This window comes from Moschus berezovskii, chromosome 24 (assembly GCF_049115385.1).
Source record: "Moschus berezovskii isolate FMDL1 chromosome 24, NW_MosBer_1.0, whole genome shotgun sequence".
Lineage (NCBI taxonomy): Eukaryota > Metazoa > Chordata > Mammalia > Artiodactyla > Moschidae > Moschus > Moschus berezovskii.
In genome coordinates, this window is record NC_142483.1 from 53,853,287 (window position 1) to 53,869,175 (window position 15,889).

The 15,889-nt window shown below is 36.7% G+C and overlaps 1 protein-coding gene across 16 annotated transcripts in view; it reads left to right on the forward strand.

The window, feature by feature from the left end:
- CLASP2 (cytoplasmic linker associated protein 2) overlaps window positions 1–15,889 on the forward strand; it is a 182,846-nt gene that overhangs the window by 148,600 nt on the left and 18,357 nt on the right. For all 16 annotated transcript variants that reach the window (XM_055414697.2, XM_055414701.2, XM_055414704.2 and 13 more), the window contains 5 exons: window positions 3,370–3,513; window positions 7,652–7,795; window positions 9,448–9,554; window positions 11,314–11,467; window positions 13,897–14,125. In XM_055414697.2, the coding sequence (XP_055270672.2) occupies window positions 3,370–3,513; window positions 7,652–7,795; window positions 9,448–9,554; window positions 11,314–11,467; window positions 13,897–14,125 (778 nt within the window). The remainder of the gene's footprint in view (window positions 1–3,369; window positions 3,514–7,651; window positions 7,796–9,447; window positions 9,555–11,313; window positions 11,468–13,896; window positions 14,126–15,889) is intronic.

A 15,889-nucleotide genomic window follows, 5' to 3' on the forward strand; every position in this document is an offset into this window, starting at 1 on the left:
AATATAATATGTACCCCTGAATTCTTTACTAAAAATGGTTTTATTGAGTTTTCTTAAATGAGATTAACGTCAGGGAAATAACAAGCATATGTACATTTACAAGCCTTGTATTTTCTGCTCTGTTCTGCACGAAATGTTTCTATAAGCATTATTGCCTTGGATTGATTTTCCTTTTAACTTTCTGAATATGATTTTGCCTTAAAGTCACAATTATGTTTCTTACCAGGGTTGACATGTACTCACCATATGTTATTTTCTCAGAGCTGCTTTGTGAAAGAGGTTCCATCTGTTTTGATTTTTAAAAGTGACCTGCAGAAGGAGAATAGTTGATATTATTGATAGACATTGTTTAAACTTGTCATTTGTCCAAGCCATTGTGCTAGGTATTTTATGTCATTAATATTTATAATGCGTAATGAACTGTAAACTGCGGAAAGAATTATGATTTAGATACTCGTGGTGGGTATTCAAATGCTATTGAGAACATGTAGAGTTTTCCACGGGCTGGTAGAAGTGGCGGTCTGAATCATTAGTTTTCAAAATAAGGGTTGCCAAAGGCCTAAAGAGAAGGACAATGGGAAGTATAAAACTAGTTTCCCTATTAGGAAATGTCATACTGAAGACTAGAATCACAGACCATTTCTCTGAAAGTCATACATGCATATACATACACATATGTGCGTGGCTATGGTTTAGTCGCCAAGTCGCGTCCGACTCTGCAACCCCATGAACTATATATAGCCCGCCAGGCTCTTCTGTCCATGGGGTTTCCCAGACAAGAATACTGGAGTGGGTTGCCGTTTCCTTCTCCAGGGGATTTTCCCAACCCAGGGATGAAACCTGAGTCTCCTGCATTGCAGGCAGATTCTTTACTGACCGAGGTAAAGAATATTTCCCTCATGTTTATGAGGGAATATGTATGTGTCTGTGTATATGACTTTTAGAGAAGCAGTCTATGTAAATATATATCTGTATATATCATAATCTATTATATGGACATATGTATGGCTATTGTATATTATACACACATACACACATAAAGCTGAGGGGAAAGTCACTCACAAATTGATGTCTTAGGATAGCAAAAAGGAATTCTATTGGAGCTGTACCTTATGCCGAAAATAGAAGTACCTTTCAGATGGTTGACAGGATTAAGAATTAAAAATGTAACAGATTATAGAAAAACACAAATAATTTCAATATGAGATTTATCAAAATTCTCTATTTAAAAAGTACTGGATCTTTCAGATGAAATTTTATATTTCTCACAGACTGTCATGTAGCCAAATGTCAAAAAGGAAGCAATAAAATAGACAAAGATGGCATACAGAGTGATTTTATTTGAGTAATATTTTTTAAATAAATGGAAATTTTTGACTTTTTCTTTTTGAGTTTCAGAAATATGTTCACACTTTAGCAACTATATTGTTTTTCCTCTCTGAAGAAGATTGCATGTTTATGTTATTAAAAATGCAGGCTATGTTTATAACCTTTTGAAATATACTACCAAAATATAAATTTTCAAATGATTATATATGTATTATGGTTGTTTTGCTTATTTGTATACTAAACACACCTATTCTTTGAAACTCTTTAGAAACTACATGCCTCTATAAATTGCCAAGACATGGTATTAATTAAATCTCACATAGTGCAAATAAATACATTCAAAAAACAAAATGCATTGATGTTTATTCTTTGATTGACTTTAGCTTTCTTTCAGCTGGTCTCACCAATAGAAGGTGACGTGGCTTAAAAATCCAGAATATTATGTGCTGCCATAATTTAGTTGGGCCTGCTACTCAAAATTAACCATACATCTCTTTCCCTCTTCATTGTATGATTTACTCAGAATGATGATGGGTTAACTTTTTTTTTAATACATTTCTTAAAGTTATAGTTACTTCTTAAAATCATTTATTATGAAATGAAGACAATAAGTTGATGCCTTCTGTCTCTTTAAACCGGAAGCAGAGAGGGGAAAATGTTCAAGAGTCAGAAGTTTAACTTATTACTTCTGTATATTAACTTGACATCGTACGTCCCAGAGACCTTATTTGGATTGAGTGAGAGAAATGATCAATAATAAGATCAATAATAGGGGATGCAGGAGTACAGAATACCTGATTACCTTAATCTTTGACAGTATTTTTTCGAAGTTGCTATTTTAATCATACATTTAAACCTTCCTTTTTCTAAGTCTGCAGATCAGCATTTAGTATGTGTTTAGAGTCTGCTGTATCCAAGGACTGTGTACTCTGCCAGGTGCCATTTCTCAAGTGCACTGATAACGTCTTCAGTTCAGTTCAGTTCAGTCGTGGCCGACTCTTTGCGACCCCATGAATCACAGCACGCCAGGCCTCCGTGTCCATCACCAACTCCCGGAGTTCACTCAAACTCATGTCTATCGAGTCGGTGATGCCATCCAACCATCTCATTCTCTGTCATCCCCGTCTCCTCCCACCCCCAATCCCTCCTAGCATCAGACTCTTTTCCAGTGATCATTATTTAGAAATCTAGAATGTTAGATGTGACTTTACAAACAGTGGTTCTCTAACTTTTTCTACCCTGCCATACCGAGAACGGGGAGATTATTTAATAATGGCTTACTCTAAGGGTAAAGAAGGCTGCATCTAAGAGAGAAGCCTGTGTGCTTTGCCCCACCTCTTGCTGATTTTGAAGCCTGCATCCTACCACACTTTTGCCTACCATGCCACCACATATCAGGAATTTCTAGGAGAATAGTAAGACTTTAAAAACTCATATATTATACTTCTTTTATGCAAATAAGTATTGTCTCTTCCCCAGTGGTCCTTCTGTAAAGCTTTTTTGTCACATTTATTTTGAGAGGTGGTTCTAGCAGTTGATGGACCTGTTAAGGAACCTGGTCTCATTGGAGCCTTAATGTATGTTTATCAAAAACCTGTATTGCCCTCTTTGATTATCCACTTGCTTACCCACTGGATGTATAATACCTTATTTCCAAAACGCCTTGGTTCATTTCCCCAAGAGGCAAATTATCCTCCAGTGTATAAAGACTGGTTCCCGGGGAGATCTAGACAAGAGTCAGCTATAAGCTCTGAAGGCAGACTAAAGGAGAAGTGCCTAATCTTATCAAGAGAGTCTTCAACAATTGTTCAAAGACGGGTAATGAAATTTATAAATTCTCCTTTGTGTGGGAAAAAAGCCATATTATCATATACTTGTACCTCTGATAGGTAGGTGGTTGTATGTATAACTTTTCTTTTGCTGTTGATGCTTTTTCATTTTGTATTTGTAACATAAGAAAGTATCACCTGTTTCTCAAGTGTTCTTATTGCCTCACGATGCCCAGCTGACTGTCCTCTGTCTTTGTGCATCCCTGTATAGGTGAAGGTTGCTATCCTCAAATACATAGAAACTCTGGCCAAACAGATGGATCCAGGAGATTTTGTAAATTCCAGTGAAACTCGCCTGGCAGTGTCTCGGGTCATCACTTGGACAACAGAACCCAAAAGTTCTGATGTTCGGAAGGTATGTTTTAGTTTAAGATTCATAAGAGAAATTAGAAGAGCAAATCAGTCATTTTAGATTGCCAGTTAAGGAAGCTAGTATTTTCAGGATGTTAACAGTTAGCATAGAGTTATTTACCTAGTGATATAAAGACCTTTAAAAAAAAAATCCTCTCTTTTAAATTTTATCCAATTAATGTGGCTATAATTTTCAAACTTAGATTCAAAAATAACTGTCTTTGCCACAGTCCTCCTCACCTCTACTCTTATAGCCATTCAAAATTTTTTTCCCTTGCATTTACCTATGTATTTCAAATAAGAGCTTGTACTGTTTCTTGATGTATTAATTTTAGGCATTATTTACTGACCTGTTGATAGATTCAGTCATTGTGTATCTGTCTGTCTGCCTTTGTAAATGAAGATTTCACTTTCCAGTATCCTAGCCTATGTCTTTCCCCATAACCTTCAAAATACTTATGAATCAATTGTTGGTAATCAATAGAAAAGATTTAATTTTGACTGTGGAAGTATTAATTCCTTCACCAAGTGGTTAATTACTGCCTCCCTCCTTATGGAAACTTTATTTTTCCTAGTGTTAATAATTTGCCTTGTTTTTACATGATAAAGTAACCAGGAATATACAGTGAAGAAAAAATAATCTCTTCAATAACTGGTGCAGGGAAAGCTGAACAGCTACATGTAAAAGAATGAAATTAGAACATTCTCTAACACCGTATACAAAAATAAACTCAAAATGGATTAAAGACTTAAATGTAAGACTGAATACTGTTAGTATCCTAGAGGAAAACATAGGCAGAACACTCTCTGACATAAATTGCAGTAGTGTTTTTTGGTTCCATCTCCAAAGCAAAGGAAATAAGAGCAAAAATAAACAAATGGAACTTAATTAAACTTAAAAGCTTTTGCAGAGCAAAGAAAACCATAAACAAAACAAAAAGACAGCTAGTTGAATGGGAGAAAATATTTGCAAATGACTGATAAGGGATACATATCCAGCATATATGTACAACTCAACATCAAAAAAAAAAAAAGCTTAATTGAAAAGTAGAAAAACTGAATAGACTATTTTTCAAAGAGAAAATGCAGATGGCCAACAGCACATGAAAAGATGCTGAAAATCACTAATCATCAAAGGACTAGAAATCAAAACCACAAAGAGATATTACCTCACATCAGTCAGAATGGCTATCATCAAAAAGAACACAGATAACAAGTGTTGGTAAGGATGTGGAGAAAAGGGAACCCTCATACACTGGTGTTGGAAATGTAAATTAATGCAGTCACTGTGAAAACAGGTCCTTAGTTTCAAAGAACTAAAAATAGAACTACCATATGACTCAACATATTCCATTCCTGGGTATATATATCTTTAAAAGAAAAGAAAAAAAGCGAGAACATTAATTTGAAAAGATACACACACCCCAGTGATGTTCATAGCACCATTATTTACAGTTGCCAAGATGGTAGCAACATGTGTCCATCAACAAATGAAAGGATAAAGAGAAAGCGACACACACACACACACACACACACACTAAGCTGAGGAAGCGATACACACACACACACACCACCCCCCTATACACACACCCACCGCCATGGAATACTACTAAGCTGTAAAAATGAGCAGAGTTTTGCCATTTGCAGCAACATGGTTGAAGTTTATGCTAAGTGAAATCAGACAATGATAAATACTGTATGATCTCACTTATGTGTGGAATCTAAAAAATTTAACAAACTAGTGAATATACTAAGAAAGAACCCTATTCACAGATATAGAGAACAATCTAGTGGTTAACAGCAGGAGAGGGATAATATGGGAGTGGAGAATGATGAGGTACAAGCGTTTCAGTATAAAATCAGTCACAATTACAAGGGAAATAAGTATAAATGAGTTATGATGTATGAGTCACTATTGTGTACACCTGTAACTTACATTGTATAGCAACTGTACTTCAATTTTAAAATTTAGGCCAAACAAGATTAAGCATAAACTAATAGAGAGTAGAAAAGTGATAAAGAAAATTAGTGAGATCAAAACTTGTGTTTTTTGGAAAGATCAACAAAACTGACAAACTTGTAGAAAAAAGACGAGAAGGCTGAAATTACTAGAATGAGAAATGAAAGAGAGAATTTTGTTACTAACCTTACAGAAATAAAGATGGAATGCTGCAGTATTGTATGCCAGGAAGTGGTAAACTTGGATGAAATGGTCAAATCCCTAAATAGACACAAACTAACAAAACTAACTGGAAAAGTCAATAGAACAAGTTAAGAGATTAGTAATCAAAAAACCACCCAAAAAGAAAAGCCAGGCTCAGATGGTTTAACTGGTGAGTTCTACCAAACATTAATATCAGTTCTTCTCAAACTCTTCTTTAAAAACCATAAGAGGTAGGAACACTTTCCAACTCATTCTATGAGGGCAGTTTTATCTTGACAAACCCAGACCAAGACATCACACACAAAAACAAAACTACAGATCATTACAAATATGGACACTTTTTAATCCTCAACGGAGTACTGGCAAACCAAATTCTGTAACATAAAAAAGAGACATACCAAGACCAAGTGGAATTTATCACAGGAATGCAAGGTTGAGTTAACATCTGAAAGTCTGTTACAGTACTCCATATGAATACTAAAAAGACAAAAGCCACATGATTATCTCATCAGAAAAGGCATCTGGCAAGATCTGACATCTTTCATGATTAAGACTAAATAGCAAGCAAACTTACCAGGGAAGGGAACTTTCTAAGCCCAATACAGGGCACGTCCAAATATCCACAGCTACTTAATGGGGAAAGATTGGATGCTTTCTCTGTAAAATCAGGAACAAAACAGATGTCTGTTCTCACCATTTCTGTTCAACACTGTAGTAGGGTTCTAGCCAGGACAGTTAAGCTGGAAAAAAAAAGGCGAGAAAGAAAATAGAAGGAAAGAAAAATGATTTCTATTAGCAAATGATATAATTTTATGTATAGAAAATCCTTTAGAATCACTAAAAAATTATTAGAACTAATAAACCCATTCAGCAGGATTGGAGGATGCAAAATTAATATATGAAGATCAGTTGTATTCTAAACACTTGAACAGTCCAAAAATGAAATTAAGGTAACAATTCCATTTAAAATAGCACTGCTGCTAAGTCACTTCAGTCGTGTCCAACTCTGTGTGACCCCATAGACGGCAGCCCACCAGGCTCCCCCGTCCCTGGGATTCTCCAGGCAAGAACACTGGAGTGGGTTGCCATTTCCTTCTCCAATGTGTGAAAGTGAAAAGTGAGAGTGAAGTTGCTCAGTCATGTCTGACTCGTAGCGACCCCATGGACTGCAGCCTACCAGGCTCCTCCATCCATGGGATTTTCCAGGCAAGAGTACTGGAGTGGCTTGCCATTGCCTTCTCCGAAAATAGCACTAAGAAGATTAAAAAGTGATAAGTTTAACAAAGGAAGCACAGAGTTTATAGTAGAAACTAGAAAACAATAATGAAAGAAATTTAGGATGGAAAATCATCCCATGTTCTTGGATGAGAAGATCAGGTCTTCTTGGATCAGAAGACTTATTATATTAAGATGTCAGTACTCCCCAGCGTGACCTACAAATTCAGTGTAATCCCTACCATATCCTAGCTGGCTTTATAGAAATTGAGACGCTGATTCCAAAGTTGATAATGGAATTCTTGGGGCCCCATAATAGCCAGAACAGCCTTGGGGAAAAAAAAACAAGTAGGAGGACTTTACACTTGCTGACTTCAAAACCTAATACAAAGTAATGGTAATCAAGGCAGTGTGGTATGGGGTCAAGGACAGACATAAAGACCGATGGAATAGAATTGAGAGTCCAGCAGGAAACCCGTGTCTATGGCCAATCGATTTTCAACAAGGGTGCCAAGACCATTGCCCTTGGTAGGTCATATTTGTTATACTTTTCATAATCCCTTCTTACTTTCAAAAAACAAACGGTAAGTCAAAAAAAGTTTTTTTATTGTTTCAGCAAAGAAATTTAAAAGCATGTAGGAACATCTTTTTCCCTAGGAAAGGTGGTCTGGCACTATTGAACAGAAATGTTGAATGAAGAAAATGGTCTCCTTTGAGTAACCAAAATATTTTCACCTGCTTCTTGTATGTCTTTGTTTTCTAGGCAGCGCAGTCAGTCCTGATTTCCTTATTTGAACTCAATACCCCAGAGTTCACAATGTTATTAGGAGCTTTACCAAAAACTTTTCAGGATGGTGCTACCAAACTTCTGCATAATCACCTTCGAAACACTGGCAATGGAACCCAGGTCTTTTTTCACTTGTTTTATTTTTTTTTGGCCATTGTTTAATATGATGGATGGTTAACAACAATAATTGCTTTCTTTTTTGCGTGAAGTAAACTTTGATCCTAATATGTAATTTTTGCATCTGCATTAGGCAGCATTTCCTGAGCAGAAATTAATATTGTCCTGGAAAGAATAGTCCTTAGGCCTATAATTTTTCTGTTATTATTTGGTGTGCATTAGGGTGGTGGTGAATGGTGACCACGGTATGAACAGGGAAAGTGAAATATAGCAGAACTTAGATGAGGGCATCAGTGCAAGCCATGAGAATTAGAACATGCTCTTTAGATGAACCAGTCTTTATTGGAGGACCAGAAAGGATGACTTATTCCAGGAATAACAGGCCCAAGGAGGGTAGTGCTTTAAAGGACATGTTCACATTTAATAATTACAGGCTTGTCAGTCTATAGGTGCTTGAATAATACAAGAGTTTGTTTTCGAGAAATAAAAGTAAACGAAGTAAACGAAGCGTTAGTGTTATATCTAAATGGTATTGAACTATTTGCATAATATGCCAAAGAACTGAACTTAGGTTTTAAAAAGACAAAGAGAGCAATACCTTTGATAATGCATAAAGGAGAAAGCAGATGCACTTCTGTCAGGAGTCAGGTAAAGTTAAGGGGGAAACAATGTGAGAACCATTTCTTGGGACCAAAGTCAATTATTTTTTTAAATGGAAAGGGGGAATTTCCTGGTGGTGCAGGGGTTAGGATTCTGCATTTCCACTGCCAGGGCCGTGGGTTGACTCTCTGGTCAGGAAACTAAGATCCCCACATGGGATAAAAACTAAAAATTAAAAAAATAAAAGGGGAAGATATTGTTTTATTATTATCTTAAGAGGCAAATTTCTAATATGACCAGATTTTACTTCTTTGATGTCTTTGTAAAAGTCATTTGTAAATCAAACTGAAGGAGGAACAAAATTTAAGCGATTGTAATGATTGGAGGAAGGAATTGGCTTAGGGCAGGAAGCTAATTTAAGATTGTTAAATTGGAATCTTGTTTAATTATTGAGGAAAAAAGATTGTTGTAATATTTAGGAGAAGGAATAGCTGAGGATAACAACAACAAAAAAAAACTTAAAAGAGGTGCTGAATGGGAAGAAAGTTTTTCCCCACAGAAACTAGAGATAAGTACATGAATATTTTAAAATACCGACCTAGTGGGGACTTCCTTGGTGGTCCAGTGGTTAATAATCCACCTTGCAATGCAGGGGACATGGATTCAATCTGTGGTCAGGGAACCTGGGATCCCACATGCCATGGAGGAACTTGAGTCTGCATGCCACAATTAAGGCCCAACGCAGCTAAATTAATTTTAATAATAAATTTAAAAAAAGAGGACAGTAAAATAATGACCTGGGAACTTCCCTGGTGGTCCATTGGTTAATATTCTGTGCTTCCAGTGCAGGGGCGTGGGTTTGATCCTGGCTGGGGAATTAAGATCCCACATGTCTCACTACATAGACAAAAATTTTTTTTTTTTAATTTTTTAAAATACATAAAATAATGACCTATTAATATAAATCTGGCTGTTTCATGTGTTCAACATCTTGACTGTATAGCTTCCCTAAGAGCCTGTCATATGTTAATGTTTATTTGATTCTTGTCCATCAGGGTTCCATGGGAAGTCCTCTGACAAGACCAACACCACGGTCACCAGCCAACTGGTCCAGTCCTCTTACTTCTCCTACCAATACATCACAGAATACTTTATCTCCAAGGTAATAAAAGGATTGCTTACCATCATGGTTTGTATTTGCAGATTCCCATTCTTAGAAAAACTGACATTAATATAAATCCAGTTGATTACTACTTAACTAAAATGTCTTGGACACATAGGAACTTAGCAAATTAAAACAATGTTAGGTTTATTCCAAAATGAACCCTTTAGATGATAATAATACTATAGGATATGGAATTCTTTTTCTTATAAGTGACAGGAAAATTTATGGACACAGCTTTTGGAAAAAAGCAGTAATTAAACATTAATTACTGTTTCTCAGGTAAGCTGTATAAATCCATTAATTTCCAGTTGTGTCTTTCAGTTATAACAGTTGATCTAAACGATGAGATCAAGTTATAATGAAAATTTAGATATAATATTGGCCAACCACCTGTTAAAAATAGAAAATAAAATTAAGTTTATAGACAGAAAATGTAAAAATAAAGAAAAATAGGGAAGGGTTAAATATAAAATGGCAATATGTATACTTCTTAGGAAAAAAATGTGATCTTGAGATTGATCCTTCATGAGACATGTGAAATTTTCACACACTTGAGCAATTCCCACGTGAGCTATATTTCAGAAGAAGTTATTAATTAACTCATTAATGGATTAACACTTTTTTCCCTTCTCCTGGTCTTTAAAAAAATGACTTAGTAACCATTATTGTCCTTATCAGCTTGATTTTTGTTATTAGCCATATAGCATATTCTTCATCGTATTAATTACAATTATATAAGATGTTTCATTATATTGCAAAACATATTGAAAACTTACAATCATATTTTTTCCATGCCTATGCATATGTGATAATTATGACGGCTAAATTCCAGACTGAGTTGAATTTTAGAATCTGATTATAGAATTCATATTTCAGTGGGACTTCCCTGGCAGTTAGGTGCTTGGGGCTCTGTTTTTCCACTGCAAGGGGCACTGGTTCCATCCCTGGAGTCAGGGAAGTAAGATTCTGCATGCCTCATGATGTGGTCAAAAAAAAAAGAATTCATATCAGTAACACTTATATTCTATGTTAAAAATTCTCAATCATCTTACATATTTGTGTAAAATGTATTTACCTCCTCTTCCAGCAGTACCATTTCTGTGACTTAACCCACTGGGGTTAGCAAACTCTGTAGAGTCATACTCTGTAAAGAGTCATATGGTAAATATTTTAGACTTTGCAGGCAGGGTAGGTCAGGTCATTGTCAGGTCTATTCAACTCTGCTGTTGTAGTGTGAAATAGCCATAGACAATAGCTAAATAAATCAGCATTGCTATGTTCCAAAACAATTTCAGGACGATCCCCTGGAGGAGGAAATGGCAATCCACTCCAGTATTCTTGCCTGGAAAATTCCATGGACAGAGGAGCCTGGTGAGCTACAGTCCATGGGGTCGCAAAGAGTTGGGCACAACTGAGCTCGCACACACACAATTTGAATTTTATATAATTTTCATGTGTCATGAAATGTAAAAAAAAAAGTTCTCAGCTATTTAAAAATGTAAAAAAGTTCTTAAGGTGAAAAGAAAAACCAGTTGTCAAGGGCTGTGCCTTACAGAGTCACTATAAACTGCCCTTGATGAGCAAACAGGGGAACATGCTCTTTAGCCATTTGTACCTGTCTGGTTTTGTTTTGCTATGCTTTAGAACATATACATTCTGTAACTCTGTCTTTATAAACATCCTGTGCCATTTCCTAAGATGTATTTGTATTTTAAAACTACACAGAAACAAAAATTAATTGTTGTCTTTTTCATAGTGCTTTTGATTATGACACAGAAAATATGAACTCTGAAGATATTTATAGCTCTCTTAGAGGTGTCACTGAAGCAATTCAGAATTTCAGCTTCCGTAGTCAAGAAGATATGAATGAACCAATGAAAAGAGATTCTAAAAAAGATGATGGCGATTCAGTGAGTATTTGAATATTCTTACATTGCACACGTTTTCATTAAGAGTTTTTAATTTTGTTTTTAAACTTTGCTTTCTGTAACTTTCAGATATAAACTTCCAGGAGTCAATTACTCAGTATTTACTGAGTACCTCCCTTGCTCCAGGCTCTGTTCTGAGTCTTAGATTTACAAGGCATAGATGCTGCCCTTAAGTTCCTTGTGGAGTTTTGGATAGAGATTAGTGCTATAGGAAAGATGACATTTGCATTGAGACCCAAATAGAGCCATACAAGATCTAGGAGAGGAGAATTCCATTAAGGAAATGGCAGGCACGGAGACACTTAGATGGGAGCAGACTTTCTCCAGCTGAGAACCAGGATGAAAACCAGTGTAGTTACGAAAGCACATGCATTATGAAAGAGCGGAGGACCAAAACATCGGCCAGATCTCATGGCTCCTGTAGGACAAAATAAAGTGTTTAGACTTTTTGAAAATTCCTGTTTAGTGTGGTGATATTTCCATCAGTTTATGTGGTTCCAGTCAAGAATGTTATGACCCATCTTTCTAACATTTGTGAATATTATTGTTCAGTTTGTTATTTCTGCCACTATATGAAGAGCTGTTGATATTTTTACTCTACTTCGACTTTTCTCAGAACAAGCTATCCCACCATTTGCTGTGGAATCTGTGGTTTCTCAGTGTTTGCACAGTTGTAGAACACTGCAGTCCTTTAGCAGACCTCTAAAGGGCCCCCCTTCTCTGCCTCCTGACTTCTTTCCTGCTATTGTTTTTCTCCCCGTGCCTACATGGCAGATGGGCCAGTAAACTCAATGCCAAAACCCTGCTTACTACTCGTATTTGTGGTTCCCTGCCTCACAAGTTGAGTGTGGTAGCAGTAAGAGTTAGGAAGCGTCACTGCATGATTGAGACCCCTCCTAGAGTAGCAGGGGCAGTGTCAAGTAGTGGATTCTGGCAGGAGTGAGTTTGCCACTTACTCACTAGTCATATTATCATTTGTAAACCTCATGTCTGCCTAAAGAAAATAGGGATGTTACTGCATACCTTAAAAAATTATTATACATATAATAAATCCTGTGATTCTATCCAGCCCAGACCTCTCTTCTGAGTTCCAGATTCATACATCTAGCTTCCTGTTTGAACTCCAGATCTTTCCCCCAAACGGTTCTTTTCAGTCTCAGTTGATACAGTGCTAGTTGCTCAGCCAAAAACCTTGGACAGAACAGTTGTCCTCATCTTGTCTCTGTTTCTCATCCTCCCTACTCAGTCCATCAGGAAATCTGTTTAGTCTGTCTTCAAATACAAGCCGCAGTTTACACAGTAGAATTTTTTCCCTTGTTACCTCTCCAGCCTCACCCCCTACTACTCTCTTCTGCTCTAGCCACTTGCCTCCTCGCTGTTCCTTGAACGTACAGGGCATGCTTTTTGCCTCAGTGCCTTTGTCTTGGCTGCCCCCTCTGCCTTAAACATTCTTACTCGAGATAGCCATGGCCAGTTTCCCCGTTTCCTCCAGATCTTTGCTGCAGTGGCTTCCCAGTGAATCTTACTCTAACCACACTGACTCATCTGCAGCCTTGGCACTCAGATCCCTTTCATACTGCACTTGACTGCCATATGAGATTCACCTCCTACTGTACCACATACGTAACTCACTCATTACGTTTTCCTAATGTCTCTGTCCCTCAACTAAAATGCCAGCTTCATGAGGATAGACAGCATTCTCTCATTTGTTAACTAATATATTCTCAATGCCAGTAATGATACCTGGCATGGAATACATGTACAGTAAATATTTAAAGAATATTTGTAGAACACCTTGCTACTGGCATAGCACATGGTTGCTCAGTAGATGGTGGTAATGGTGATGTTGATGGTGGTAATTGGTATTTTGATGTTATGTTAATGTGCCCAAACTCCATCATGCAGCGTTTCAAAAGTCATGCTGTCCTTTGTGGCCTCTTTTTGCTTAAGTAGGCCTTTTTAAATTCGGTTTTCTTAAACTTTATTAACATACTCTCATTATAGAGTTTACAACCTTAATAATGAAATCTGGGAGCTTTTAGTTCTGTGTTTCCAATGAAAGTTGTTTTGTATCTTTTACTGGCATAGAGAAACTTGCTAATTACATTGCATGTATTTGATCCCACCCTTGATAAGGAAACTGTAGGAATCATTAGAGACAGCATTCTTTCATGATTCTTATTTGCCCTTACGGCTATGGTTTCTTTACATCTTTTCTAGTAAACTTTGACTTTCTGAATGTAAGTTTTAGCTCATCATCATGTGGATTTCCCTCACTTAATTTTTTTCAGCTGGTTTTTGTTATCTTTTCAAAAATAGCCTTTTCAAGCAGTAGGAAAATACCTTTTTAGACTTTCAAACAGATATTTGAAATGATTTAATTTGCTGTGCCTTCCTCTTCCCATTAATAGATGTGTGGTGGTCCTGGGATGTCTGACCCAAGAGCAGGAGGTGATGCTACTGACTCAAGCCAAACGGCCCTTGATAATAAGGCTTCACTGCTCCATTCAATGCCTGCTCACTCCTCTCCACGCTCCCGAGACTATAATCCGTATAACTATTCAGATAGCATCAGTCCCTTCAACAAGTCTGCCCTCAAGGAAGCCATGTTTGATGATGATGCTGACCAGTTTCCTGATGGTATGTCCTGGATCCTGCTGTCCCTGTCTGTGTTTGGAGGAGTGGTAATCAATGATGCAAAAGAATATACATGTTCTTTTTGTGTAATTCCCTAAAAAGTAAGGATCTTTGAGGGTGGGAATGTTCTCTGCCATCTTCTAGGAACTCATTTCTATTGGTTTAGTAGTTTTCTTCTCCATAATAAAAGACAGATTAATCCTCCTAAGATCATTCTTGAAATCAAGAAAACTTTAGTTTTCCCAGAAACAACTGAAACCAGTTACATTTTCATTTAGTTATTTTTATACAGAGTGACAAAACCCTTTAAAGGGATACCCATTCTTTAGTGTGAAGTTATAAACTCTTTAATCAAGGATTGAATATGGGAAAAGGTACAGTTAGGATTTGGAGTTGGCTTAGGTCTAAGCTCTGTGTGTGTGTGTGTGTGTATATATGTTAGTCGCTCAGTCGTGTCAGACTCTTTGCGACCCCGTGGACTGTAGCCCACCAGGCTCCTCTTCCCATGGAATTCTCCAGGCAAGAATACTAGAGTGGGTTCCCATTTCCTTCTCCAGGGGATCTTCCCAACCCAGGGATTGAACCCAGGTCTCCTGCATTGCAGGCAGATTCTTTACCGTCTGAGCCACCAGGGAAATCTGGGTCTAAGCTCTTAATACTTACAAAATAAGCTGCATCACCTGGGAGGTTGGTTGACCTTCCTGAACTTCACTTGTCACGGTTGGAGATGCCATCTTACCTGCCCTTCTGATCATAGTATGCTGTAAGGTTTGGATAAGATATATAGGAACTGATGATAAAGTGTAAAATAGTGCAAGTAATATTTTCTTTGTTTTTAATAATAAGGAATTGCATATTTCCTCTGTAAATTACGTGATTCATTACTTCTTTTTTGCACTAAAGGCTTATGGACAGGGAGGCCTGGTGTGCTGTGGTTCTCGGGGTCGTGCAGAGTAGGACACGACTGAGCGACTGAACTGAACTGAATCTTTAGTAATATGTAACTATGTGTAGATACACTTGAAATTCTCCCCCTCAGCACTGCCTCATGATTTCATAATTAGGTGTTTATAGTTTATAGTATTCCTTTATCCCCTCAGTGTTGCTGTCAGTGACTTACTTTTGCATGAACTTTTGTGCACATATACAGATAATTGTAAGAGAGTTTCAGAGATAGAATTGCTCAATTAAAGGATATGTAAGTCTTAAGTTTTCAGAGTTACTACCAGTTACCAACTCGAAACACATGACCAGATTAAGTAGTACTGATTTCCTCCAGCAACCCAGAATGTATAAGTGTTTTTATGTTTTATCATTGTGATAGGTATAAAACAAGTTATCCTAATGAGCATTTCTTTAATTGTTAGGAAAACTGAATAATTAACTCTCAGTTTTGTTTTTTAATTTTTGTGATTTTGAAGAGTAGAAAGATCTCTTTACTTCTGTATTTCTTTACTAATGTAGTTGATGAATCATATTTTTACCAACATGTCATAATAAGTGACTTAATATATCACAAATATCACAAAGGCAAAATTATGACAATAGACCAAACTCTCTAAATTACATAAGAATCTATGAAATTGTGACAATTATGCACTTTGGTGTGTTTTAATCTGTCATATGTAGTTGACTATGCTGTTGAAGTTTAGTCACAATAGCAGCATAACAGGAGTGTGTGAATAAACTGGACATAACAGCAAAGTGTTTTTTTAAGTATTATTTCAAAACAGGCAAAAGCTTAAAAGTTGCGAATACAGTTCCTTC